The sequence below is a fragment of the Agelaius phoeniceus genome, chromosome 2 (assembly GCF_051311805.1).
Source record: "Agelaius phoeniceus isolate bAgePho1 chromosome 2, bAgePho1.hap1, whole genome shotgun sequence".
NCBI classification, from domain to species: Eukaryota; Metazoa; Chordata; class Aves; order Passeriformes; family Icteridae; genus Agelaius; species Agelaius phoeniceus.
In genome coordinates, this window is record NC_135266.1 from 79,788,845 (window position 1) to 79,815,703 (window position 26,859).

The 26,859-nt window shown below is 39.9% G+C and overlaps 1 protein-coding gene across 6 annotated transcripts; it reads left to right on the forward strand.

Moving 5' to 3' along the window:
- The first annotated feature begins 355 nt into the window (after positions 1-355).
- Positions 356-13,255, forward strand: FAM76B (family with sequence similarity 76 member B). Of its 6 annotated transcripts, none has more exons than XM_054651363.2 (10): positions 356-693; positions 812-876; positions 1,368-1,422; positions 3,007-3,162; positions 4,017-4,213; positions 6,142-6,189; positions 6,389-6,469; positions 7,140-7,272; positions 9,936-10,037; positions 10,671-13,255. In XM_054651363.2, exons 1-10 carry the CDS (start codon positions 589-591, stop codon positions 10,758-10,760), a joined length of 1,032 nt encoding a protein of 343 aa, XP_054507338.2. In that variant the 5' UTR covers positions 356-588; the 3' UTR covers positions 10,761-13,255. The 6 variants fall into 6 exon arrangements, with proteins under 6 accessions (XP_054507338.2, XP_054507352.2, XP_054507362.2 ...); XM_054651355.2 differs by having other exon boundaries at positions 375-693; positions 7,137-7,272; XM_054651377.2 differs by lacking the exon at positions 6,389-6,469 and having other exon boundaries at positions 7,137-7,272.
- The last annotated feature ends 13,604 nt before the right edge of the window (positions 13,256-26,859 follow it).

Genomic DNA, 26,859 nt, shown 5'->3' on the forward strand with positions numbered 1-26,859 from the left:
GGGAATTGTCCAATAAAAGAAGAGCGAGGGCGCCGCTCAGCCAATCGAGAGGGACGGGCGGTGGGCGGGCCCCTGAAGCCAGCGGCGCGGGCGGGGGGCGGCGCGTGGGCACGCGCGGAGGGAGGAGGGCGGAAGAGGCCGGCCTTTGTCAGAGGGAGCCCCCGCGCCTGGGCCAATCGCAGCGCAGGGGGGCCGCCACCGCCCGGCGCAGGGCAGGGCGCCCGCGGCGGGATTGGCGGCGGCGGGGCCGGCGGGGGCGGCGATTGGGCGGCGGCGTTCGAAGGCAGGTTTGGCGCGGGGCGGCGATTGGCTGCGCGGGCGCAGCGCGAGCCCGGGCCCGGGGCGGAGGGAGGGAGGGAAGGAGGGAAGGGCGGGGGGCGCGCGCGGGGTGACGCCGCTGCCGCCGACACAAGGGGGACGCGGGCGGGCGGCGCGCGGGGCCCAGGGCGGCACCGGCGGCAGCGGCACCGGGACGGCGGCGGCAGCGGCGGCGGCTCCTCCTCGGCGGCCCCGGCGGCCGCTCCGTCCCTCGCCCCGGCGGCACCTCCCCATTCCCCTCCCTCGGCCCGCCCGTGTCCGCCCCGCCGGATGGCGGCGGCGGGCGCGGCGGCCGCCCCGGCGCTTTATGCCTGCACCAAGTGCAACCAGCGGTACCCGTTCGAGGAGCTCTCGCAGGGCCAGCAGCTGTGCAAGGTGCGGCGGCGGCGGCGGCGGTGGGGCGGCCCCGGCCGGGGCTGTTGGCGGGGCGGCGGGCGGGGGCGGAGCGCGGGCCGGGGCCCGGCCGGGCAGTAACGCGGCGCTTCCCCCGCAGGAGTGCCGCATCGCCCACCCCATCGTGAAGTGCACCTACTGCCGCTCCGAGTTCCAGCAGGAGAGGTACGGAGAGCGCCTGCTCGGGGCCAGCGCGGCTGCGGGAGCCGGGCCTGCCTGCTCCGGGAAGAGCGGGCTGAGAGGGGATCTCACCAATGCGTATAAATATCTCCGAGGCCGGTGCCAAGGGGATGGCGCCAGGCTCTTCTCGGTGGTGCCCAGTGACGGGACGAGAAGCCGTGGCCATAAACTAAACCAGGAGAAGTTTCACCTCCACATGAGGAAGAACTTATTTACACTGAGGGTATATAGCACTGGAACAGGCTGCCCAGAGCGGTGATGGGGTCTCCCTCTCTGGAGACACTCAGGATTCGCCTGTACACGTTCCTGTGTCACCTGCTCTAGGTGACTCTGCCTTGGCAGGGGAATTGGACCGGAGGTCCCTTCCAACCCAACTCTTCTCTCATTCTGTTTGCAAGTAATTGCATGGGGAGGAATATTGAAGTGTGTGTTCATCACCTAATTCAATGTTGTGCCATTTTATCTCATCTCTTTAGCAAAACCAACACAATATGCAAGAAATGTGCCCAAAACGTGAAGCAGTTTGGAACGGTGAGTAGTTACTCGGTTCTTTATGCTGAAGTTGAGCTTGTTTGTGCTTCAAACCGAAAACAAAGTTCTCTTGCAACTAATCAATCCTCTTATTTTCTTTTGAGAGAAAAAAAAAATCCCAAAAACAAGCCCATGCTATAGATTGCCATCCAGAAAGGTGATGGAAAAGCCTGACATCTCTTGATTTCCTCTGTGGGTTACCGTTTCTTTTCCCAAATTGAAATCCCTTTGGGTTATATATAGCTTAACAGTTAAGAATAATTTCGATATAGCTATTTGTAACAAAGCAATGTTATTTCATGCCACTCACGGTAAGTTATTCCCTGCATATTCTCATAAGCACATGCTTCATGGCAGGAAGACCACTAGCTCTCGTTGTTCTTAATGAGTGGTAAATATGAAAATCTAGTAATACCACGTACTTCATATTATGTAAGTCTTAAAAAATGCATGTTAATCATTGCATGTTGGGCTAATGCATCAAAATGCACGTTGAGCTAATAAGTAGAAAAGATTTTGAGTATTATCTGTATCCATGTTACTTTGCATTTTCTCATATTAAATTTTAGCTTCAGTTCTGTTGGAAAAATGATTTTTTCTATTGTGTGAATGCACACGTTGTATCTGAGCTGCCCTGCAGATGGGAGTTTTAGAAGGTATCAAGATAATCTTGTTGTGAAACAAAGAAACCCTAACTTTCCTAGACTTGACATAAATTATATTAGTTGAAATTCAACTTACTTGAGAAACATAATAGCTGTTGTTATTTGAGAAACATAATAGCTGTTGGTATGTAGTCAGGCACTTTGTGAATGTGTATGTAAACTGAACAAAGAAATGCTTTCAAAAGCTTAAAATGTAGTAAAATGAATTGCAGGACAGAGCCATCAATGATTTTATCAGTAGTTCATCAAAAAACAGAACTGCACTGAAGATAATCAGCTGCTTTTACCTATGAAAACTGACATCAGTTTTCTTTTTCAGCACTCCATAAGTCTAGTTGAGTGTATGATATAAAAGTTGATAACCTGACCTGATAGTTCAGCCCAAATAGACCTGAACTTGGCTTTTGTTTGGTGGTGGGGCTTTTTTGGTTTGTTTTAAGTTTCCTGCAGAATTACAGGGATTAGGATACTAATCTTGGAACTGTAGGATTATTGAATCCCTGAGCTGTGCAAAGGAGAGGGATGCCATCAGAAACTTCCAATCTAAAAAAAATCACTTGGTTGCTCTTTTTTCAAAGTTCTGTAAGTAATTTCTTTAGTAGTGTAGTAAAACTGAGAGGAATTGTCAACATATTTAAAAAAATAAAAAGCAGTACGTGTAGAGATCAGGATGGATGTGTGTGTTTTTTTTATTGTGTTTGGGTTTTCATGGAAAGTCCAGGCTGGTTTTAACCCTTGAAGAAGCATCATTTTAGAGGAAAGGTTTGGCACTGAAGATAAAAATGGTAGGAAAAATGTTCTTTAAGGTAGGTTATTTAAAGCCCTACTGGTTTTGAAGCATCATTGTGCAAATTGCAATACCTGTGTTCATTACTGCAAATACAAACGTATTGACTTCAGTTCAACTTTTTTTTTTCAGCCCAAGCCTTGTCAGTATTGTAACATTATTGCAGCATTTATTGGCACAAAATGCCAGCGTTGCACCAACTCAGAGAAGAAGTATGGCCCGCCCCAGACCTGTGAGCAGTGCAAACAGCAATGTGCTTTTGATCGAAAAGAGGAGGGAAGAAGGAAGGTAGGCTTTGTTCCACATCTCTCATGGCTTTGTCTGACAACAGTGTTCCTCTTCCAGAAGAGAAAGATTAACAGGAATGTATCTTAAGTTCTCTAATATTGGATTAAATTTGCTAATCTGTGCTTTACAATATTTGAATTAAATTTTGTAACTTGCAATTGTTATTTTAGGTACTGAGCTAACATTTAATTAAGTCACTCTTTCTAACAATAGGCATGAGTTTTAGCAGACAATCGTAGCTGGGGAACAGCAGTTAAGCAGCTCAAAGGTTTCTCGTGTTTTGATATTTATTTTACTTTTATTTTCACATCCATTGGATCTCATGTATGTTCATAACTTGAATCTGTCACTTTACCTCTTATTTGCCTGCCTTGCCTTTAAGTAGAGTACCAGAGAGGTAGACTGCTCTGAGCAGCCCTTTGTGTTCTGTTTTGTTAAATAGCTTTGGTGAGTGCCACTTTCTCATTCCAGAAGGTGCTGAGAAAATGACCTCAAAAGCCTCTTGACTGAACCCAAGAATAATGCTGTTTTTACAGAAGAATTTACTTGGTACAAGTAACACATTGTAAAAAAGACTCGTCCTTTTTTAAAGTTATTGTTATTTCTGCAATGTAGAGCAGGTCCGAAAATTGCTAGGACTCTTTGTAGCATAACTTTAAATGACGAGTGGAATAAGATTCACTTTACTAAAAGAAACTTGCATACATTGGAGATACAATAGCGATGTTTCATACCAAAGATGTCTGTTTTTCCAAAGATAATGGATGAAGTGAAACAAAATCTCCTTGCAAATATTGAGTACATCTCTCTAGTGCAATGTACTTGGAAATAAAACCTGAATTATTTCTCAAAAGGTTGATGGAAAGTTGTTGTGTTGGCTCTGCACGCTGTCCTACAAGAGAGTGCTACAGAAGACAAAAGAACAGAGAAAGAGCCTAGGATCTTCACATTCTAACTCCTCATCCTCATCTCTTACTGAGAAAGACCAGCATCATTCAAAACACCACCACCATCACCACCATCATCATCGTCACAGCAGCAGTCATCATAAGTAAGTATTTCAAAAATTAAAATAGGTGTTGGTAGATCTTCATCTACTGTGTTCTGTTCGTACTGAGATAGTAAGAAAAACTATTTAAAATACGGTGTCAAAAGCAGTAGCAGAACATTGTTCTTCATGGTCTTTCAAAATCCTTGGATTCTTGGAGTTTGACTGAAGGTGGTTCATTAAAAAAAAGGAATTCTTGGTGATTGTCAACCTACTTGATGTTAGAATCGGTAACAGGTCTAGGAAAAAGGCTCATGGAATGGCTTCAGAAATGAGTTACTTGAGGGCAAACTTGTATTTGGTTTCTATGCAGCAACTGCTGAGTGGTACCTGCATTTGCCAAAGCAGTGAGAGTCCTCATCCTGACTTGCTTCACCCTTATTTGTGTACAAGTAGTCAAAATTAAGAGGAGAAGCAGAAACAACAGTGTGGGATTGCCTTCAGTCTAAGGCCAGTTTGTACCTCTTTGCTAGCTTTTATAACCAAGTCTTGCTGGAGAAGGCAGTTTGGGAGTGGCTGTGATACAGACATAGGGACATAAGACTGTCGGTTCAGATACTGTCTCTCTAATAACATTTCACATAGTTTTATCCCAATTTCTGCAGCTTTTCTCAACACATCATCTCTGGCCATGGCATAAGCAGCATACCAACCTTAATCTACATATCAAACTTACTTAGTCATAAACTCCCGAATTCATTTGGGATTTTGTGCTCCTATAATAGTAGTCATGATTCTTATTTTCATTGATAGATTTGTGGCAGCACAACTTCAGAACTACTTAAGTTTTGTGTTTGATAGTAAAAATTATGTCTGCAATGGTAATGACCCTGATCCCAGACACACAGACACTTTCCTTCTAAACTTCACATTTCTAGAGCTTGTAATTTTTCATCTTGTCTGAAACTTGCCTATCCAAGTGTGACTTAAAGATAGAAGCCAAATAAGATGAAATTATATTGGTAATTAGTAAAAGAGAAAGGCCCATACTTTCACTTTAAAAAAGAGAAAATATTTGGCATTTTAGGAATTTGAAGAAAAAAATTTTCTCATCTATGCATTGAGTTATTGTACTGTTCCTGTTCTTTCAAATCTCTGCTGAAAATTGAATTACAGAAAGTTAAATCTAATTTAATTCATTTGGCACAGGTACAGTAGGGATTAAATAAAAAAAATAAACTCTTTACTACTGGACAGAGCTTCTGGTACATTTAAGAGTTATAGCAGTACTCATATCGATACAGATGACAGTACTCCTGGTTTCCCACCTTTTTTTCTGTAGACTGCCACAGGTCCATTGCTTCTGGTCCAATTAATATGACTCCTTTCCCTGTCCATTTCAGTTATTGTTAAAATCAGACAATAGAAACAATGAGGTAGAAATACAGATGAGCTATTTCACTCAGTGCAATCTTATTCATTCTACCATTGCTATTTTAGTGTTCATTATTAGTTCCTTTTGAAACGATTGAAAGCAATTGGTTACACCTAAGAAGCAGTTATTTTCAGGGATCCAAAACTTAACTTTACTCTTATGGCACCAAATGAGCACCATTTCAGGCAGTGTTCATACAGCAGTATGGGAATCCCAGGAGAGCTGCTTTAAACCAGCTGGCTGAGTACAAGATTAGCAAGACAAAGTTCACAAAAACTGGGAGGTATCAGCAAAAACGTTTGGCCATCCGTCTTGAGGTCTACCCCTTGTGACTTGTAATAGTGTAGATATTTAGCCAAGAAGTAATTTTATAGCATCCTGACATGCTAAAGCATGGTCAGAAACTCCAGTGTCCAACTGAAAATTCATAAATGTTCACCATATTTTAGGAAAAAAGAAGGGGGGAGGGACTTTTCTCAAGTAGAGATACCATTCACATAAACTTACAAGTAACGGCGTGTTTGATCAGTTACCAAGTACATTTCACATATTTCAGAATCAGCAATCTGAGTCCAGAACAAGATCAGGGACTATGGAAACAGAGGTAAATATGATATTATTTATTAATTTTCCTTTAATTTGTCTTGCTGTTTTCATTTAAAGAATTTCTTTTTTCTTGCATTTCTGGCTAGTCTCTAGCATTCCACTTAGGAGCATGAGTTAGTTTTTTTACATGTACCAAATGGTGATACTAGCGAGTTGCATAGTATGAGGCTTTAGGTTTACATTTTGTTTGATTTCAGCCATAAATCCTCTGCAGCTATTCAGAATGAAACTCCAAAGAAAAAACCCAAACTGGAATCCAAGCCATCAAATGGAGATAGGTAAAGTTACATTTTTGTAAAGCTGAGCCATTTCAACCAAAGAGAGCACTGATTTGTGGCCAGTTGCCTTTCTTTGTTTGTCTGAAGAATGAGGGATATGAAACTTGTGTCCTCCCAGATGGATTATTGGGTGGCATCTGAGTGCTGTCAGTCAATTAAGTTTCTTTATTAGCAGAAAAGTAGCACTCTTTTCCTGCTTTTGTTGGGGGCAAAATTAAACAAAGCTTATGTACAAGGTGACAGTTATCAACCCCATGGTGTTCCCTCACATCGGGAAATTGTTCTATCAGTTAGATGCAGGGTAGAACCTGCTGTTTTAAGCTGACCCAATATCTAGAGAATTCTTTTGAACTTTAATGTGGGAGACTGAATCTTTATTCTGTCTCTGGCCAAATGGTCAGAATAAAAGTTAAAAGTGGCTGCTTCAGTCAAAAGGTATTTGTCCCCCTCAAAGCTAATACTGAATTATATTTCTGCAGGTGTATGTAATGTGTGCCATTAGTAAGGTAATTTGCCAGTTGCATCCATTTCTGTCAGGTACATACTTTTTTTGCATTAGTCCTTAAGGATGTTTATGGAATTATTAATTATCAAATTTGAAAGTTTTTTAAAAGTGTTCTTCTTTTTTCTTTTGATGCTGTAAGTAATTATTGGTTTTCACTTTTAGTAGCTCTATAAATCAGTCTGCAGACAGTGGAGGAACTGACAACTTTGTCCTCATAAGTCAGCTGAAAGAAGAAGTAATGTCACTTAAACGTCTTCTGCAGCAAAGAGATCAGACTATTTTAGAGAAAGATAAAAAGGTAAAAATTACACCTGCTTAATGAGAACTTTATAATTTTGTTTTCTGATTTGTCATCTCCTAAAATGTCAAAACAATAAGATAAAACAACAGTCAGATACAACTGTTTTATATAGCAGCTAATCGGATCGTAGCATCTAAAGGAAAACTTTTGCACTCTTGTATCATGAATATATTTTGTCTCCTAAGTCAAAGAGTAATTCATCTTACTTCAGCCATGAAGAAGTTAGCCTGTTACTCAGGCTGCATGCCACAGATCATGGATAAAGCGCCAGACAGTTTGAGCATGTTTTACATGCTCTTAACTGAGTCATGGCAAAGAGTAGTAACCATTCTGAGTTTAGCATAGTTTTTATTTAGTTTTAAACTAAAGCAATGCTAGCCATAATAAGTTGGTGTCCAAATTTCCATTAATGAAAATAAAGTGGTTTGTTTTTATAGTATTGGTAAGTTTGTGTACTATGAGTTGTCAAGTCTTTGTGGGTTGTCAGAGTCTAGAAGAAAAGCTGGGATTAAGTGGCTGTCAGTCAATAAGTTAAGTGAAATCATCAGGCCCAAGTGGCTTCAGCAGAACTCTTACAGAATATTCACCCTTCCAACAAACTAATGACTAGCAAGAAAAGAGGAATAACAACAAATACACACTTTGATTTGCATTTGCTTTATTTCTCTGCCATCTGAATAACTAGATGCTTTTAGGACACTGTAACAGTGGCTCTGGAATGTCTGTTTTAGGATTGAGTAGGTTATGGAATTGTATTCCAAGCAAATTTATTATATTTTCAAGTAAAATTTTGATTATGAATGCATGGTGGCCTACCAAACATTGATGGTTAAGAAAGACTCATTCATACTGAAAGGAAAATGCTTACACTTCTAAACCATAGTTCAGTATCTTCATTTCTACACATAGTTGTGTTTTGTAAAGGGTATTGATCCTATTTTCATTTATGTTACTGTTAAAGTATACCTAGTGTTGGAAGTACTTGCTATTCAAAGCCTTTAAGTGTTTAATATGAAAGAGCTGAACAGTCTCTCATGGATTCTCTTTAGGTATTTTCTTCAAAGGACAGACATTAGGCCCTGATCTTTCTCTTATAAAGCTAGGAGAAGACCATGAGTAGGTCTTCTTAGTAGGAAGTTCACTTATCAGTTTTTATTTTCAATCTACTGGGCAAAGCTAACAAAAGTGGTAGGTAAGGAAATGTCACCTACTTCTGCATAACCACTGCAGTGACTTGTTTTGTGCTGTTTCCATAGGGAGAGCATCTGTTGAGTTTAATATCCCCACTGCTATAACTATTTGACTTCAGGGTCTTCGAACTTAGTCTCCTTCAGGCACAAAGTCCTCACTTTCAGAATGTCACTTTTTCAGCTGCTGCAAGGGGGACAAAAGCTGAACACATTATGCAGTGTTTGCATTGCTGAAAAATTACAACAAATGAACAAACTGCAGTTTTTTATCACTGTGAGATAGGAGACATGTACTGGGTGAAAAGCCTGAGCCATACCTGTGGGAGATTGCTGTTAAGGTTGTGTCTCAAGATTTGTGAAGGGACAGCATTTGAACAGTTTTGAATGCTCCAAAAGTAAAACCTTTGAATTGTATTGCATGGCAACAAAAACAGCTCAGTACTCCATCTTTACAGATAATACTTATTCATCACTTTCTGTTATGAGTCAAGGTATCAGCCATGTCATTATCAATGCTTATTGTGTGCAGCACTAGCCTTGTTTGTCTTTCTGCACAAAATGGTAATGAGAAACCACAACATTACTGTGAGGCCCTGAGACTTCATATTTAGGACAGGACCACAGTTTGCTGAATGTTCACAGGTAGTTTGCTTGCCTAGTTGCATACTTCACTGTGGTGCAACACAATAAGTGGAACTAGTTTTTTATATTTAGTGTGAGATATGTGGGTTTGCACCGGATGCCCTGTAGGCTACAACAGCCATAAGTGCATGCCTTGAGCAGCAGTGTGTGTTCAGGGAGTTATGTACCATCATAGCAACATACCTGCACTTGGCCATTGATTGACTGCTCTTTTGAACAGTATCTGTTTCACTACATCTGATTTAACACATACTAAGGCTGGCAATTGCAGTCTTGGTAGTCACTTTAGGAGGCTATGCTCTGGTATGTTGTGGCAGGCATCTTTGCTAGCAAAGAGGCTTCATTTCCTAATAAATCTGGAATGTATACATTATATATATTTTTCCTTCTGCTTAGGACAAAATGTAGCATAAAAGGACACAAAAACATCCTTTTTATTGTCTTTGTAGGAAAGATTTTTTGGGTGTTACCACACCTTATTACTGAGAGATGTAACTGAAGATTGTGGTAAGCATCTCACAGCTAAAAGAACAGCAAACTATAAATCACCAGTCTTGTATTTGAATTTTTTTTTGTTGAGGTTTAGCCTATTTTATACAAAATTCTGAGCCAATAGTATGGTTCTATGACTACAGTTGCTTTCTGCATATAAAATAGGTATACACATTTTTCAAACTGCTTCTCAAGTGCTGAGCTGTCAATACTGCAATAGTAAATAAATACAGCGTTTCCTGGGATTCCTGAGCCTTCGCTAAAGATTTTGTGTATTGACTAGAAGATGTATCCTGTTGCAGTTCAGGGAATTTTCATAGGATCTGTGTTTTTCAGTTGACAGAATTGAAGGCAGATTTCCAGTACCAAGAGTCTAACTTGAGGACAAAGATGAACAGCATGGAGAAAGCTCACAAGGAAACTGTGGAACAGTTGCAGGTGCGTAATTGCTTATCAATACTTGGGAAGTACTTCAGATTATATATTTAAGGATCATATATTTAGGCTGTTCAGCATGTTCACTCCAATACAGTAATACCAAATTCATGAATGGTCATTGCTATGCTTAACTTTCGATGCATTGTGCAGCAATTCTGGAGTCAACAGACAGTTTCCATATGAGTTAAACTCACTCTTTAACTAAAAAGGTAAAGCCTTACCTCACGTGCTTTCTCAAAGTTTATTTTTTGTGTCTGTTCTCTGACAATTTATCAGTTATCATTGGGCTATGGATCTGATTTAAGCACTCAGCATTAACACATTGGCAGCTAGATGTCTCTTGTTAAAGTATGCTTTATCAGAAGGAAAGCCTGAATTAGTTGCCTTACAAATCACAGACTGAGCAGACAATCAATGCAATAGTGGGTATACTAAATTTTGCAATATGGGGAGTGTGATTACTTTCTCTGTTGAAGACAGAATATGCATATCAAGAAACATATACAGTTCTTTGAAAAGTGATCATTACCTTCTCTGAATGTTCCTAGCATGTACATTTTCAGAATATGTTCATAAATGCAAAGCACATGACACTACTATTTCAGTAACATACTTTTTTAATCTGTGTTGCAGGCCAAAAACAGAGAACTGCTCAAACAGGTTGCAGCATTGTCAAAGGGTAAAAAGTTTGATAAAAGTGGGAGTATCCTCACATCTCCTTGAGGAACTGGTTCTTTGTGGGGTTTGCTACTCAATGTACATTTGAGTAATTCTGTGAAGCCCTTAAAATCCTGTGTAGTGGAAAAAATATTTTTGCACACCAGATTAGTTGGCATGTTTCCTACATGTTTTTATAATTAATATGCAGCATTTTTTAGTTACTGTTCAGATGAAATACTTCAACTGGCTTGAAGAATGTTTTTATTTTTTTTATATTGGAAACCTTTTGCCAGCAATAGTATTAAACAATTGCATAGAGAACATAGCAGTGCTCTTTCTGAAAGGACAACATGCAATAACAAACTAGGTGTACTTTTTACAAAGTAGCAACTGAGTCTTTTAAACTACAGTGATGTAAGCCAAAAGTTCATGAATCTGCAGTGACACTGAACACTGGTTTCTGGCAACTGTTCTTTTACTTTGTATGAAAATATAAATTTGGAATGGAAATCATGGTGCTCTCAAGTGGAACTAAAAAGAGGCATATATGTATGTGTAAATACGACTGTAATGGTTATATTCTTAGTTATAACAAGTAATTAGTGTTTAACATTCTTGTGATAGGGACTGACTGAAAGATTATCTATTGTACAGTAACAGAGGCAGTGTGGTTTTTTGTAAGATTTACTGTAGACTTTTCTTGCAAGTGCCTTTCTCCAACTGTTTATTTATAGGAATATTGGTATTTTGTACATAAGGTTTTTATGTTTTAAAAATCATGTTTAATAAATGTTTTATGTAAATATAAATGTGTGTACAGAGGAATCTGAAACAAAGATCAAAGTGGCTAGTGCAGTGCTCGAGGCAGCATTAAGAGCTGGCTAGCTGATTGATGGACAGTGAGTATTGGCTTTAGATAACCTTTGTAGCTTGTGTCTGTGAGGTGTAGAATTTTATTAGTGCTGCTTATGCCAAACACTTCCTGAACAAAAAACAAATTTTTTTTTGCCACACTGGAGTTTCGTGGTTTGTTTATACATTTTTCCCATTTGGCACAGCACTGATTTTAATTCCATAGCAGACATTGTACTCCAATGTTACATCCTTAGCTAGTGATACACAGTCAAAGTTTTAATTGCGTTTATTTCCCATTGTCTGATTTAATGTACTTGGTTGTAACTTATGGTGATTCTTCTTAATGAATTACAAGATTCACATCCCCCATTGAAGATGCACACTGAGAAAAGAGTAGCCAAAACTGAAATTAATTAAGGGAAGTCTTGAAATTAATTAAGGGAATGGATGTGGTGTTGTAGGGTGGGTTTTAATGTTTTGGGTGGATTTTCATTCTAAATTACATCAGTTTAAGGTTAGCTCTGCTCCTAATGGACATGAGTCATATTCAGAAATTTCTATTAAACAATAATTTAGTATACCCCAAGGTATCTGTTCAGGAAGGTAAGTTATGAATCAGCATAAAAGGAAGTAGACTTACATGGGTAAAGGTTTAAGTCAGCTCTGGATACTGACTGGTGACAGGGTAGCTGTTGATATTTCAGCAAGCTTAATTGTGTAGAAACAGCTACACATTTTTAATTGAAGAACAAAAGTCTATAGACCCTTGGCTGTTCACCCAGGTACTGAACTATGAATACTTTCTCAATAGTTCAAATGAGTTCCAGCAGCGACAGACTACTGAAAAATATGAAAAAATTAAGCTATCTTGTTTCGTATAGTATATGTGTATTTTTGTACCCTAAAATCAACTTTGTAAGTTTATGAAAGCTCCTCTTTAAACATATTAAACTAGGGTAGAGAATGCTGCTATCTTTGGGGTTTTTATTAATTTTTTTAGTATACAAATTTATGACTTTTATTAATTCAGATTTAATAATTGGGTCATTTTTTTCCATTTTGGTGGTGACCCATACTCAGTGAAATGAGTTTTAAAATACAGAAATGCATAGCAAAATTAAGTGTTTGAATTAAGATTACTTAATGATATCAGTTCAAGCTGCAGTCAGGACATTTTAAAGAAACAAGCAGAAGTTCTGTATTAGAAGTAATTGACTTCATAAATCCCAGTCAGAAGAATTTTTACGGGTTTCAGAGTGTTTAGTTCTAATTAAATACCTGTGGGTTTTCTTACATAATCTCATTTTTAACATTAATTTTTTAAAGTTCTTAATTAGCCAACTGAATCCCAGTCCTGAGAATTGTGTTCTGGAGCAGTAGATGATTTACATAATAAACTGATGTTCTTTAAACGTGGATCTGCGAGGAGATTGTTGTACTGTATTGTGCTTTTTAGCCTGTTTCCAGATGTTGATTAGCATTGACCAGTAATGGCCATTTTGGCTCAAGTTATTTATGTATTTTAAGCCTGTGAATATTGCAGCCCCCTTTTAGATAGTTTGTCCAAATCCACGTTCTGCAGTGAAGCTGTTCAGCTGTCCACATGTATAGATAATTGAAATCCTGTACTGGCACACATCTGACCGTTGACATTTTGTACCTTTTCTAAATCCAATGTTTCACAATAAAATCTTGTCAAAACATTCATCTGTCTTTTAAAAATTATTCAAAAATCCATATTTTGTGTTAATCTTTCATGCTACATTACTCACTAAAAGTCTGTGGTCAAAAAATGGGCAGAATTTAATATTTCAATTTCTGTTAAAATTAGACATGTTGGGCTGTCTACAGATTGTAACAAACTACAGCTACAGAGTATTTTGTCTCATGAAAATATTTTTGTTTTCTACAACAGAATTATAATATATAGAAATATTTTCCTATCGAGAAGAAAACCACATGAAGTGACATTGATAATTTCTTTGTTCCCTTTCTTGTGTCTGCAGGAGTTAGGTGCCCACAGCAGCATCCTGCTGGCTGTCAGTCACAGTGGCTCCTAGTGTTTAGAGCTCTGGTCCTGCAGATTGTAAATCTCATTTTATATTTTTCTCAGCAATCAATCTTCGTCCTTCCCCTATCCAGAAGAATACTTCTCGTTCAAGAATTAAAGTTCAAAGCAAAAACAAAAAAAAAGCAAACAAAAAAAAACAAACAAAAAAAACCCCACAAACCCCCCCCCCAAAAAAAAAACCAAAACAACCAAAAAAACAGGTCCAACAAGAGAGTAAGATTCTCTATCTGGTCAAGGCAATTACTGAGAGAATCTTTGAGTTTCAGAGCATCTCAAAACTGTTGATACTTTGTGTTAGGTATATTTATGTTCTAATGCTGGATTGCTCTCAGACTCATTTAATGCAAACTGGCAGCAGCAGCTTTGAGGCCATTTATTTTTAAAGCTGAGAGCAAGTCAAAATTAGGTGTGGTGTACTTATTTTAGGTGTGGCTTTCATGTGACACGTGGAAAATGTGTGTAACTGGCCATGTAACCAATTGTCTCCTGAAAAGATATTTGCATCATCTGAAGAAAATTTCCTTAAAGAAGATTTAAACTGATACAACCTGTGTATAGGCATTCAGGCAGTTCTTTATGGTCTTTAGTACCTTCAAAAGTTCAGAATCCACACTGATTTTTATGAAAACACTGATGTTTATGATTATAAACTATAGCTTTTGAAATGGAGTAACAGCTTTTCATGTCGTTTTTATTCATTCAAATGATGACTAAAATATTGGTACTACAATAGAATATACATTTTCTGATATATTATTTGCAATTGCTTTAGCTTTCGTAGTGGAAGAAGTACTGATTCTACTGAGGTACAGAAATTATTTCTGTTGAATCTCACAGAAGAAGTAGGGGGTATTGGACAGGGGGATTATTGCGGTGAAAGGAGATGTTTGTGCTGCTCCTGGAGAAAGGAGGAGGATAATGGAGATGTCAGGGCTAATGGGGAAGAGAGACCTCTGAGAAACCATGTTACTTGTTTATTGAATGTAGTGAATCACACAGCTGGGTTCTTTCAAGAGATACATATTTTCTATATCTGTAAAATGCAGTGTTGCTTACGGGAGATTTTTGGTTTTGTTGGGTTTTGTTTTTAGCAATACTAGAGCCCAGGTTTTAGAAATGAACAGAATAAACTGCTTGATTAAATTGAAATACAAAGATGTAACATCCACCTTTTAAGCAGTTAGTCATAACTGTGTAAGTCAAAAAAAAACAGGTAAAACTACAAGAGACCACTGCATACCATAACCCCCGCTGGGTAGTGGTGCACGTTTCACTATACAACTCCAAGTGACTATCTCTCTATTCTCACACATTAGACAGAAGTTGTCCTTGAAGGTATGTCACTCAGCAGCACATGAATCATTGACATTTTCCCTTGCTTTAACCTAAACAGAAAACAAGTCTGGAGTTGTCTGTTTGCCTTTGGAACTGTTCATTGGAGTACACTGGCACTGTTCTAACTGACCCTGTTGCTCCTGGCAATTTCTCTTCAGTATATCTCCTGGTGGGTAAAGGTAATTTTGCGTTTTGACTGAAGGAGGTTTAAGTGCCATAGCTGCTGTGCTAGGCAAGCCAGGGGACAGCATATACTCATTTGTGAAGTGTCTATTTTCCTTCTGCTAAAGGTTTCTGACTTTGGAGTACTTGGTAAGTACATTCATTTTTAATTGTCAGTTGTAAAACAGGCCTTCCAGCTTCTGCAGAATACTGAAGGCTAAAGTTAAACCTGTATCACTTTTGCATACAAAAGGTCAGTATTGGAGGTGTAAGCAGAAGACTACTTTTATAGGGTCTTCTTTTGACTGCAGAAGGCTTGTGGACAAACAAAAATAGATTGGACTAACAAATAGGTGAGAGTTTAGACCCAGGCAATCTTACTACGGGTTGGGTCAGAGGAATGTGATGTGTTCCTCCTATGGCTTCTGTGGGTATTAGAATTTGCAAATTGATTTTTCCCAAATTGATTTTTACCTCCTGTTGTAACACCTCTCCCACTTTTTCAGTGCCTTAGAGCAATGTGTTTTGAACTGAGTGCTGAAAACTCATGTTTTCCCTTATTTGAATCAACAGATAAATGTGTTTTGCTGTATTTCAGTAAAAGGTGTAAAGCATTCACAATTTGTCCTTTATCAGATGCATCAACTCATGTCTTTAGTTTTATTTATAGAGGTTCCTTGGGAAACTTTTTACAACTTTCCAAAAAGGGGAAGAGCTGTAAAGGTGTATTTGCTGGAATAACTTAAACCATTGCTGAAAGGCAAACAATTAATTCAATCTGATTCACCTGAAGCAGTTTAGTAGTGCTCATACAACCTATTGCAGTGCTGTAGTTGCAGTGCATGTTACAAAACACAACCAGGAACAGTAATTTCAATCATTCCTTCAAGATCTACAAGGATTTGCTTGCTGGTCACTTACCTGACAGAGTGCATCATTCAATGAAGTTACCATAGGCAAAAAGCCTTTGTTATACAATCATGGAGTTTAAGTTGCAAAAGATTGTGGAGATCCAACCATTAACCCAGCCAAGTCCACCCCCCCAGTCCATGTCCCTAAGTACAAAATCTATACATTCTCTGAACGCTTTCAGGGATTTGCCTGGGTAGCCTGTTCCAATGCTTAACAACCATTTCCATGAGGAAATGTTTCTTACTAACCAATATAAACCTCCCCAGTGCAATTGAAGGTTATTTTCTTTTTTCCTATCACTTGTTATCTGGGAGAAGAGACTGACTCTCATCTCACTATAACCTCCTTTAAGGTGGTTCTAGAGAGCAGTATTTCCCTACCAGTCCTCCTTTTCTCCAGGCTAAGCACCCCCAGCCTCCCTCAGCCAGCCCTCATCAGCTTTGTGCTCCATAGCCTTCCCCAGCTCCGTGTCCCTTCTCTGGACACGCTCCAGCCCCTTCTTGCACTGAGGGGCCCAGAACTGGACACAGGATTTGAGGTGTGGCCTCACCAGTGCCAAGTACAGGGGGACGGTCACTGCCCTGCTCCTGCTGACCACACCAGTGCTGATCCAGGCCAGGATGCCACTGACCTTCTGGGCCACCTGGGCACTGCTGGCTCATGTTCAGCTGCTGTCAGCCAGCACCCCCAGGCCTTTCCAGCTGTGACCCAAGTGCAGGACCCAGCACCTGGCCTTGCTGAATCTTTTATAATTGGCCTCAACCCATCAAGGCAGTCTGTTCAGCTTCCTCTGCAAACTGTTCTTGCCCTCCAGCAGACCAACAATCACATTTGGTGTCACCTGCAAGCTGGCTGAGGGCACTCAATTCCTTTCCCCAAATCACTGATAAAGACATTCAACAGGAGTGGCCCCAATACTGATCCCTGGGGAGCCCCATTTGTGACCAGCTGCCAGCTGGATGTAACTGTGTTCGTCACCACTCTCAGAACTTGGCCATCCAGCTGGTTTTTTATCCACTGAGCAGCACCTGTCCAAGCCATGAGCAACCAGCTTGTCCAGGAGAATGCCATGGGAAATAGTGTCAAAGGCTTTACTAAAGTCCAGACAGACTTTAGTAAATATCCACAGCCTTTCCCTTATCTGCTAAGTGGGTCAGCATATAAGGAGATCAGGTTGGTCAAGCAGGACCTGCCTTTCCTAAATCCATGCTTGTTGGGCCTGATCCCCTGGTTTTCCTGCATGTGCCATGGGATGCACACACGGTGATCTGCTCTGTGACCCTTCCCATCCCTGAGGTAGGTTTCATGATCACTGTGCACAAGATCATGTGCACAAGATGGCCTCCAACTATCTTATAACATCTGCGAAAGTGGAGTGAGCACTTGATACCTCCTCTTACTGGAATGGCATGGTGCTATTTTGCATAGAAAACAAATTGCCTTGCAACATGCATTTGAAAATTATTTCGTCATTCTTTCATTAAAGATACTTCAGTCTTTTTCCAGTCATAAATATGCTCCAGTTTTTAAGGTGGGATTGGTACACTGTTTTTTTTTTTCTTTTAGTTGTCTCTAAAGGCAGTGATATGTAAAGATTTTTTTAAAGCAAACACACTGTTGGATCATGTTTATCAAAAGTGATGGAATGCATCTCTCCCCTTACTTCCTGATGTTAAATATATAAAGGGAAAATAAAGCTAAATAGGATGGCTGCCTACCTAAGATTAGCCACTAGATGCTGCCTAAACCCCACAGTGTATGGTTCTGCTTTCTGTGTAGCAGCCAGCACCCACAGTGGGTAGCTGTTCCTGTTCAACACTGAGGCTAAAATGAGAATATCCTAAATGCTGAAATATAGTACTTTGGAATGCTTTTTCTATGTGAGGATGACTGTGCAGTGGAACAAGTTCCTTAGCTGGTGGTAAAGTCTCCATCCATGGGGATTCTCAAAAGCTACCCAGTCATGATCCTGGGTAACTGGATCCAGGTGGCCCTGCTTGAGCAACAGGGTTGGACCAGATGACCTCCAGAGGATACTCCCAACCTCAACTGTCCTGTAATTCCAAAACCTAAACAGGTTTCCTTCATCTATTAAAACACAGTATTTTTTAATGAAAAAAAATAGGTAAGCAACATTTTGATGTGTTTAGTTTTTCCCTCACAGTGTTCAGTTCATTTGAATAGACCAGAAAAAAACCCCAACATTTTTTGCAGTAGCCATTCACCTGCTAGGCAGAGTGCTGCACTAGGGAAACATATCAAATTATATGTATGATTGTTACATAACTGTCAAGATAGTTTGCTGAGCTTGTAAAAGAAATAGCTTTGCATGAAGAAACATTTCTAAATGTTATTTTTGGTAGCAAATTTCAAGTAAACAGAGCAAGGAGAAGTAACTTCCCATCTATTTCTTTCCTGTTAATCTCCTGCCAACATGATATAATTCTCATACTATGCAAAGTCAGAAACAAGTCTGTTTGAAAATAGTAAAGTTCCCAAGAGTACTTATCTTGCTGTCCAGATCTCTAAAGCCCTTTTGCTTTGTTTTGTTTTTTGTTAAGAGACAGCATTCTAAGTTTGGTGTGGAGCATGTAGGACCCCAGGAGTGTGTGCAGTGCTGCTTTCCCTTTATCCATAAATACCTCTTACCTTCTGCCAAGTGTGCCTATGGCTGAAGTACAGTCGTAGATCACATTCAGTCTGAATCACCTCTTGTCAGCCAAATCCCAAGCACTGTTCTTCTCAAACAACTTCTGCTTTATTAAATCTGGGTTTGGATGTGTATCAAAATCCTAAGTCAAGAGTCAGAAAAGCAGCATTTTGGAACTGTTGGGGTTTTAATTTTATCTTTGCACAACATTTATATTATTATATATTTTTAGTTTATTAATTCATTTGAAAAAGCAAACTCACAGTTACAGAGTAGCTCTTCACATCTTTCCTTGTGTCAGGAGAATAGTCCTCCACTTGAATAAGGAATGCAGCTTTCTTTTTGACTTGCTATCATGAGGACATTTGCATTTTCCTGAAAAGTATCCTTGCAACAACTCACTCAGTATTGTTCCTGAGGCACACAGAAACCATAGCAAAAATCAGATACCATCTTAATCCCTTCATAATTCTGTCATAGATAACATTTTAAGTTGAGTAAACTAGGTGATAGTGTTGGAAAAAAAAACATAAGCTATTGAGATAATTTTAAAAAGCAGTAAATATGAATTTTATAGTGATTCAGAATGCACTCATGAGCTTGATTCTACTGTCAAGATTGCTATCAGGCTGATAAACATGCTTGATCTTATAAAGACAAAAAAATGAGTATGCTTTAGAAAACAGAACAAAAACATGCTTTTCATTCTTCGACTATAGTTAGGAACACAGATATTGATATATTATTTACTAAAATAGAATTGAGCTTATAAAAACAGTAATTTATGTAGTCTAAAAATATCTCTGCTTCTTCAGTAGAACATGAAAGAATTTTTTTGGTAGTTGACAGAAAATCATTTCTTGAGAAATAAGTTTTCTCTTTAAACCCATTGGACGTTTCCTCTAGCCTAACTTCTGTTTCTTAAATTTCACTAGAGTTGTAACCGTAGTTGCATTTTCTGGCCAAAATGTCCATAAGTCAATCAATTTTATCTCAATTTCCGTGATGGTTTTTCTTTGTTAATACATTCATTGGCTTAGGATTTAAAGACTGTGACTCTGCCCTCAAGGATCAGTGTATTCAAAGATTCTCCTAGTACTTTTATTCAATTATACCACTTTGCTGCTAATTAACACCATTGACTTTTCCTCTTCGCAGTAAGATTTGTTCTTCCAGGAGTCAATAAATTAGTCACTGTATATCTGCGGGGGAGGGGGGAAGGGCCATCAGCTCCTTAATGTAAAATGTATTTCCAGCCGTTTTTCTAGGGCTGTTTTTTACCAACAGTAGGGATGCCCAGTTTTTGGGTGCTGGCACTAGTGAAAGCGCTGTTGCGGCCCGCCCTGGAGTGGCTCTATTCTCCAGTTCACCCCACGCGCTGGGGTGGCTGAGGTCCAGCCCATGTCCACCTACAGCCATTCTCCAGGAGGCTGGCAGAGGCTGTTCCCATCAAGCCACCACACGTTACCTCTCAGTGGAGCATAGGTCTTTGGGACTGACAGCACTGCACAGCCCAGGAAGCTTCAGCACACCTTGCTGCAGCAAGGGCTCTGTTTTCTTAGACAAGAGAGAGGCGGGCAGAATTGCTGGGTGCCCATCCTGCCGGGGGGTCCCTCTCTCAGTCCCTTTGAAGGGCTGTTAGAAGGTGTGCTGCCAGCCCCGCTCAAACCATTACTGATGGCCACTCAGAAGATGGAAGCCTTGAGAGGGGAAATCTGTGAGGCAGTGCAGATCGTGGGCCCCTGAGGAGTAGATCTCAGGTTGCTCAGAGTACAGCTTTGTTAGCTTAAGATCAAGCTGAGATGTTTTCAATGACCAGTTCCACCAGAATAAACATCTCTGGCGCTTGGGGCCATTCACACTGCCCACCAGGGGGACAGTCAGTCTGTTCTTCCCATCAAGCCACCAGAGAGCAATTTAGAGTAAAAAAAAGATTTTTTCATTTTTGTCCTCTGGTTGAGCCTATTTTACACCACTGTATATGGGTCTTACTCCCTAACAGAGGAAGTGTGAATGCTCTTAGAGTAACTTTTCCTAAAAAGGCCTCTGTTTGACTTATTTCTTATGGTTTTGCTGTACATGCAGATTCTGGCCAGAGTATGGTAATGTATATTGCCTCCTATGTCCAAGTGGGAAATGCTTGCTTCTTTTCATTTTCCCAGACTTTCAAGATGCAATTGCACTCATTGATGCAATTTTGAGGCTTAAAGGCAGAATTCTATGCCCTGCTGACCCTACAATAATGTCGCTAAATAGACCTTAGAGAGGAAAATAAAGCAAGAAGTGAGTAGCTTTAATTTATATAAATTATATGTACAATTTATATAAAACATAATTATGTAGAATACACCATAATATTATACAATACAATGTATTGTATAATATATAATGTATCATATAATATTTTTTATTTAGAATATAAATATATTTTCATATCTCTATAAAATGCCTTGTTATTTGTCTTTTCTCTTGCCTAGTGCAAAGCTGATGGGAGCAGTAGCGTGGGTCCTAGTCATGCCTTGTATCCTTTTATAGACCTATTTTCTCTTAAAAGCAGGGCGTCTCTTTGCATTCAGCCCACCTTGGATCAGTTGGTAGACATCAGTAGGATTGTTCTTTGGTTTGAAACATAAATGGGTGGAATAGGGAGTGGTTTGTGGTTTGGTTTTGAAGTTGTTGTTTTGGGTTTATTTTGTAAATACCTCTTTTCCAAGTACAAATCTGTCATCCAATGCCAGGTCTCTGTTCCTTTGCATGGGTGGGAAGGGACTGCAACTTGTTTATTTCCCTGACCTCTCCAACAAACCTCACATTTATGACAGTTCCCACTCAGCACTTCCAAAGCAATCCCTTGATAAGCTTCTCCAGGATACCTTCATCTCCAGTTGGGGTGAAAATTGGCAAATACTGTGAGGGCTGATATCTCAATGCACCAGTGACTGCTTAGGTAAAGTGGCAAATACACATGTAGAGTTTACCTCAGAGAATGGACACTCCTCAAATTAACATTTGACAGTCAGCAGCAACCCAAACCAAGCTCAAAAGTGTAGTATGGTAAAAAATCCATAAGGCAATCCCAAAATGGAGGAGAGAATGCAGGCTAACCACTGGCATATGTAGTAAAGAGATTTAATTTCCTAAGTGCTCTAAGCATGGCTGTTAATTAATACCTTTGTTTTTAATGGGGCTTTTACTGGATGTATCACATTGTTTCCCACTTGTTCTATTCTCCTTACCTCTCCATACTTTCCATGATTGCATTAACTTGTTTTCAATCTAAGAAGCAGAAGTGAGCAACTTTTTGTTGCTGGTCTGCAGCTGAGTGTGATGCTGTGGCCCTAAATAACACAGATTCAGAATCAGGGTATTAGCTTGTAGCCAGGCTTGGTACTTTGGAGCATTTCTGCTTTCTGCTCTGTGATACAAAACATCATATGTGTTCTGCAGTAGTAGCATATTTCCAGCCATCTGTAATTGCCTCCTACTTGCATATGCTTAGTCACTGCATACAAACACACACCTTCTGCTGAACTTTAGTAAAACTCATTATGTTTTTAGCCATATGGTATTCTACACAGGCTCTTTTTGACAATACTAGAACCCAGTGATCCTAAATTACCTCCAAGGAGGCCAGAGGGGATAATTTAAGCAAATCATTGTTCTAAGTATTTACTTTCTCATGTGATCCAGTGACATTTTGACAGAACTTTTGTTGTCATCACTTTTGCCAAGTAAATGGAAACATATTAGTATGAAAAACAAATAACAAATTTATTACTGTTAGAGCTGAAATATCACAGGAATACTCTAAACCAACACAATTTAATAACTCTTTTATTCCCCAGTGTTTTTAATATGTCTTAAATGACCCTTCATGCTATTGGTAAGTTAATACTTGTCAAAATCGAGGAGTACTCAAAGGTGTAATTAACCCTTCCCCTGTATCACCAGCTGGAACCCAAATTGGTTGTCTGTTGTAATCTTGTCTCTGAGTCTGGGATGGAGCTAAATGACAGGTTGGTGTACTTTGGGAAACCTATGTCTCCTGAACAGATGGCTTCCTGGGACTCCAATCAACACACAGAAGTGGGCAATCTTATCCTGAAGCAGGCATGAAATCGGGATGATGCTAGTCTTCTAACAAAAATTAGTTGTATTTGTGGAGGGAGAACATGTCTTGGAAGGTTGTCTTACTTCCTGCCAAGACAGTATCCCAGAAGAGGAACCAGATACTGATAGCCAAGGTATTTTTTTTCCTTAATCACAACTATCTGGAAAACCAAGAGGAGTGAAAAATGTCAGGCTGCAGACCGTCTTAAGGATTTAAGGATCTTTTCTCTCTCACAGTTTGATAGCATGAAGCTTTTAAAAAGAACTTCCTTTCACCCTAAATTACTTTTTTATCATTTCTATATTTTTTCCAACCCATGCCATTGTATAACAGCTGAACTATTCCTGACATTTCAATCTGTGTTGCTGATAAGCTCTTCCAGTCCCATTCCTATAGGGCTGAGATTGCAAAGACTGTAGTGCCAGCTATACAATCACAACTGCAGTCCTGGCATATCCTGAGAGGACATCATGAGATCACTGCTGTGTAATCTTGCTCCTCTTTCCTCCTTCTGGCAACAGAATAACAGAATAAATAGCCAAGTCCACAACTGGTTCTGTCAAAGACTGCAAAGAGGCTTAGTAACCTGTTTAAGAATTTATAGTACCTATTCATGGCAAAGAGAAGATCTATTGCTGCTTGCTGTTCCTGTTTGATCTGCATCCTGGCTTTGTGAGAGAGATCCAGCTTGTTGCCAATATCCAAAATGAATTGGCAGACTTCTCCAGGAGAGCACCACGCATCCTTCTAAAGGAAGAATATTATTGCGTGCCACATCTTGCAGGCTGAACTAAATTCTATCAGAAAAAAATGAACACCTGTCAAATTACAACCACTTCACAAGACAGAATTTTAGAATCTGAAAGATCATCAGCTTCCAGATCCCTGTCATGGGCAGGGAGGGACATCTTTGAGTAGACCAGACTGCTCAAAGCCCCTCCATGCTTTATGCAACAAAAAGGTTTAACAGGCAGAAGCATGTGGTGGCCCTGACACCTGGGGAAAAGCAGCAGTAATTCAGTGACTGGTGAGCCTGGCTGGCTGCTCTGGGTTGGAGCTGGTTCTGGCACAGGAAACCTGGGAGCATCCTGGGCTGGCTGTGTGGGGAGACAAGCTCAACCCCCATCAGTAGTGCAAATCTGGATCTGTTTGTTCTTTTGATGAACTCTCCAACTTTGCTTCAGTTCTCTATCCAGGAAAATAGCTCTGCCCTATGAAAATACCTTAAGCAACATTAGATGGTCAAACACAAAACTGTTGGGAAACACTGAAGCACTTAACTGGATAAATGGAGAATGTTCTAGTTAAGATCTAAATTTTAGGTTGGTGTTTATATAAAACACTGCAATTATGTTGTGAATTGATTAAAATACAAGCCCTTCAGGAAGAATAAGAGCAAAACATCTTGTCTCTACACTGAGGCCGTAAAAGTAATTCTTAAGATGAAAAATAATGAATGCCTTGTATAAAGCAACAATATGATCAGCTGGATAAAATAATGAGCTGTTTTGAGAAATTATCAATGGACAAAGCAATCCTAAGGGAAAAGAGGCATTAATTAACAGAGAAATGAATGCCATGCATGACAGCAGAGGGAATTTCTGCTTATCCCTCTCTAGGTTTGTATTCATGAATTGAACCTCAATTTGGCTGTGGATATTAATTTTGTTTTTGCTTTCACATAGTGACACTAGAAAAGCACTAGGATAAGACAAAGAGAACAGACAATATTGGAAAACATCCCCAGTAACTCCAGATGTTTTAGTAAAATACATATACTTGATAGCTACATGGACTGAGAAGGAAAGTAAATAGATCTCAGTAAATATCTGACATTAGATGTAGGAAAAGAGAGAAATTAGAGAGCCTTTAAAAACATGGCTGAACTACCTGCTGAATGCTGGTTATTAGACACATACTTAATTCCTTTGTCTTAAATCTTAAATATTGCAAGTAAGATTTGATCTTGACACTGCATCACTTTTAGGAGAGATAGATTGCCATTCTGGTTCCTCCACCAGCCTTCTTGGGACTTCACCTCTGCTTTTAGTTTCCCATTTACAGATGGAATTCAGATTACTTTTTCCCATGCTCTTTTTGTCTTCCTTGATTGTTCAGACTAGAGATGTTCACACATTTTCATCTTCTCCTTTTCCTTTTGGTTTTCTCCTGTTCATTGTGAAGAGTAAGAGCAGGATGCTTATCCCCTCCTCTCCCAGGGTGGGTTGTGGAGGAGATGTTCCCAAACAGCCTCTAGGAGCAGGATAATAGGTGCAGGCTGAAGGTCCTATGGAGGCAGGATTATGGCTGTGGGAAGGATCAATGGTTATAAAGGAGCTGGGGTAAAAGGAAGAGAAGCAGCAGAAGCAATTTCAATCTCATGAGATTTCTAGCACGTGTGTCCAGTCTCACTTCTGCCCTTCCCAGTGCCTCCCACCCTGGCTTTGGTTGACCCAGGCCAAGAGACTGGGTTTGACTTTCTTAAAAGGCATATTTGGCCCACCTTTGCCTGCTTGTCTAATTATAGCCCTGAATGATTAGAGTTTACTGCTGGGATGACTAACATCATGCCCTGGAGTCTCTGACAGAGGTAGGATTTGCGTGTATAGAAAACCTTTCCTGTTCTTATTATCTGTGTATGTGTAAATGTTGGTCTTATACAAAATGGTGGTGGTGTAGTAAGAGCAGTTCTGGAATCTGCTTCATGTCCCACTGGGTAAGGGCATGCTAACTTCATTCCAAATGAAATGCACTTTCTTTGTGTTAGTCTCCTGTGGTCTTCTTGAATTAGCTGGTGTCTATCCTTCCCTTGCCTGTGAGCATTGCACAACAGATCTGCTATCATCCTTGACTTCCTGATTCCAAAGCACTGGCATTATTTAAGTTAACACACTGATATATTACAAGGGATAAGCTGTGCACATAAGCTGTGTGCATTAGATGTGTATATCTCTAGAAGTAGGTCAACTAGATCAGAACAAAATGGAGGCACTAACACAACTTTTATTTCCTTTAAAGTGTTTATCGTCTGCTTTTCTCTATTTCATCATATTTTACCATTCTTTGCAAAGCAGTTATTTGGCATTTCTTTGTACTTACAAGTGTGCAGAGTTAATTTTACTTGGGTATTAATGTTTTGAGTCTGTGCTGCCAGTTTACATTACGTGTATCTATGCCAATACCACTAATGGCTTATGGTTTCCAGCATTTCAGTGACTGCTCTCAGGACACTCTTTTTCCCAGATAGGCCAAGGATTTGCATGTTTCTATGCCTTCTGGGCACTTGAAGCTGTTATGCACAGTCTAGAAAACTGAAGATTATTTTCCTTTCAGAGACTGAGACAAAAAGGAAAATACTTCAGACTTACCAAAATGTTGATGAAACCTAGAATCACAGAATACCCTGAGTTGGAAGGGGCCCACAAGGATCATCAAGTCCAATACCAACCGCTGGCCCAGAAGCTCTAAATTAGCTCAGCATGCTTTTTCTTGCCCCAAATATTCAATTTCTCCTTCTAGTCATTAGGATAGGCACAGGAGGCTAAATTTATTTAATCGAGAGAAGCCATTAGAAGGCTTTTCCATTATTTCTGTCCAACTCAAGTCTTCAAAACAAGCAGGCCTTTTCTTCAGAGGCAGATTTTACCCAGCAAGAGTCACTGTCTTGTCCCACTGTGCAACCATGGGTTTCTCACACAGCCAGGTCCCCATAACAATATTTATAAGCTCTTTCACCTCTAACATAAGAGTTTGCTCTCCATGTTTTCCTGGGTTGTTGTCCCCCTACTCCTTTATCTGTGCACTGCTGAGTAAGTTGCCTTAGACAGTCCAGTGCCTGAGACACCTTGCACACCTGGCAGTTCTGATGGATGGCTTTGGAAGATGCTGGCCCCCCCAAGCCTTGCCCAGATGTTGCTGTTCTGCCTGGTAATTGTTTCTGCTGTGGTCCTCTAGGCACATGCTCCTCAGTTTTGGCAAAGCAAGGCACATGCTTCTCTGTCCTTTTCATTTTCAATTGTTCTCTGAAATTTTTTAATTCCATTTGATACAGAGCTCAACTTTCCCA

Coding starts and splice junctions, on each gene's coding strand:
- FAM76B (XM_054651355.2), top strand. CDS start 589: ATGGCGGCGGCGGGCGCGGCGGCCGCCCCGGCGCTTTATGCCTGCACC. Junction 694..811: donor AGGGCCAGCAGCTGTGCAAG/GTGCGGCGGCGG, acceptor CTTCCCCCGCAG/GAGTGCCGCATCGCCCACCC. Junction 7,273..9,935: donor TTTTAGAGAAAGATAAAAAG/GTAAAAATTACA, acceptor TGTGTTTTTCAG/TTGACAGAATTGAAGGCAGA.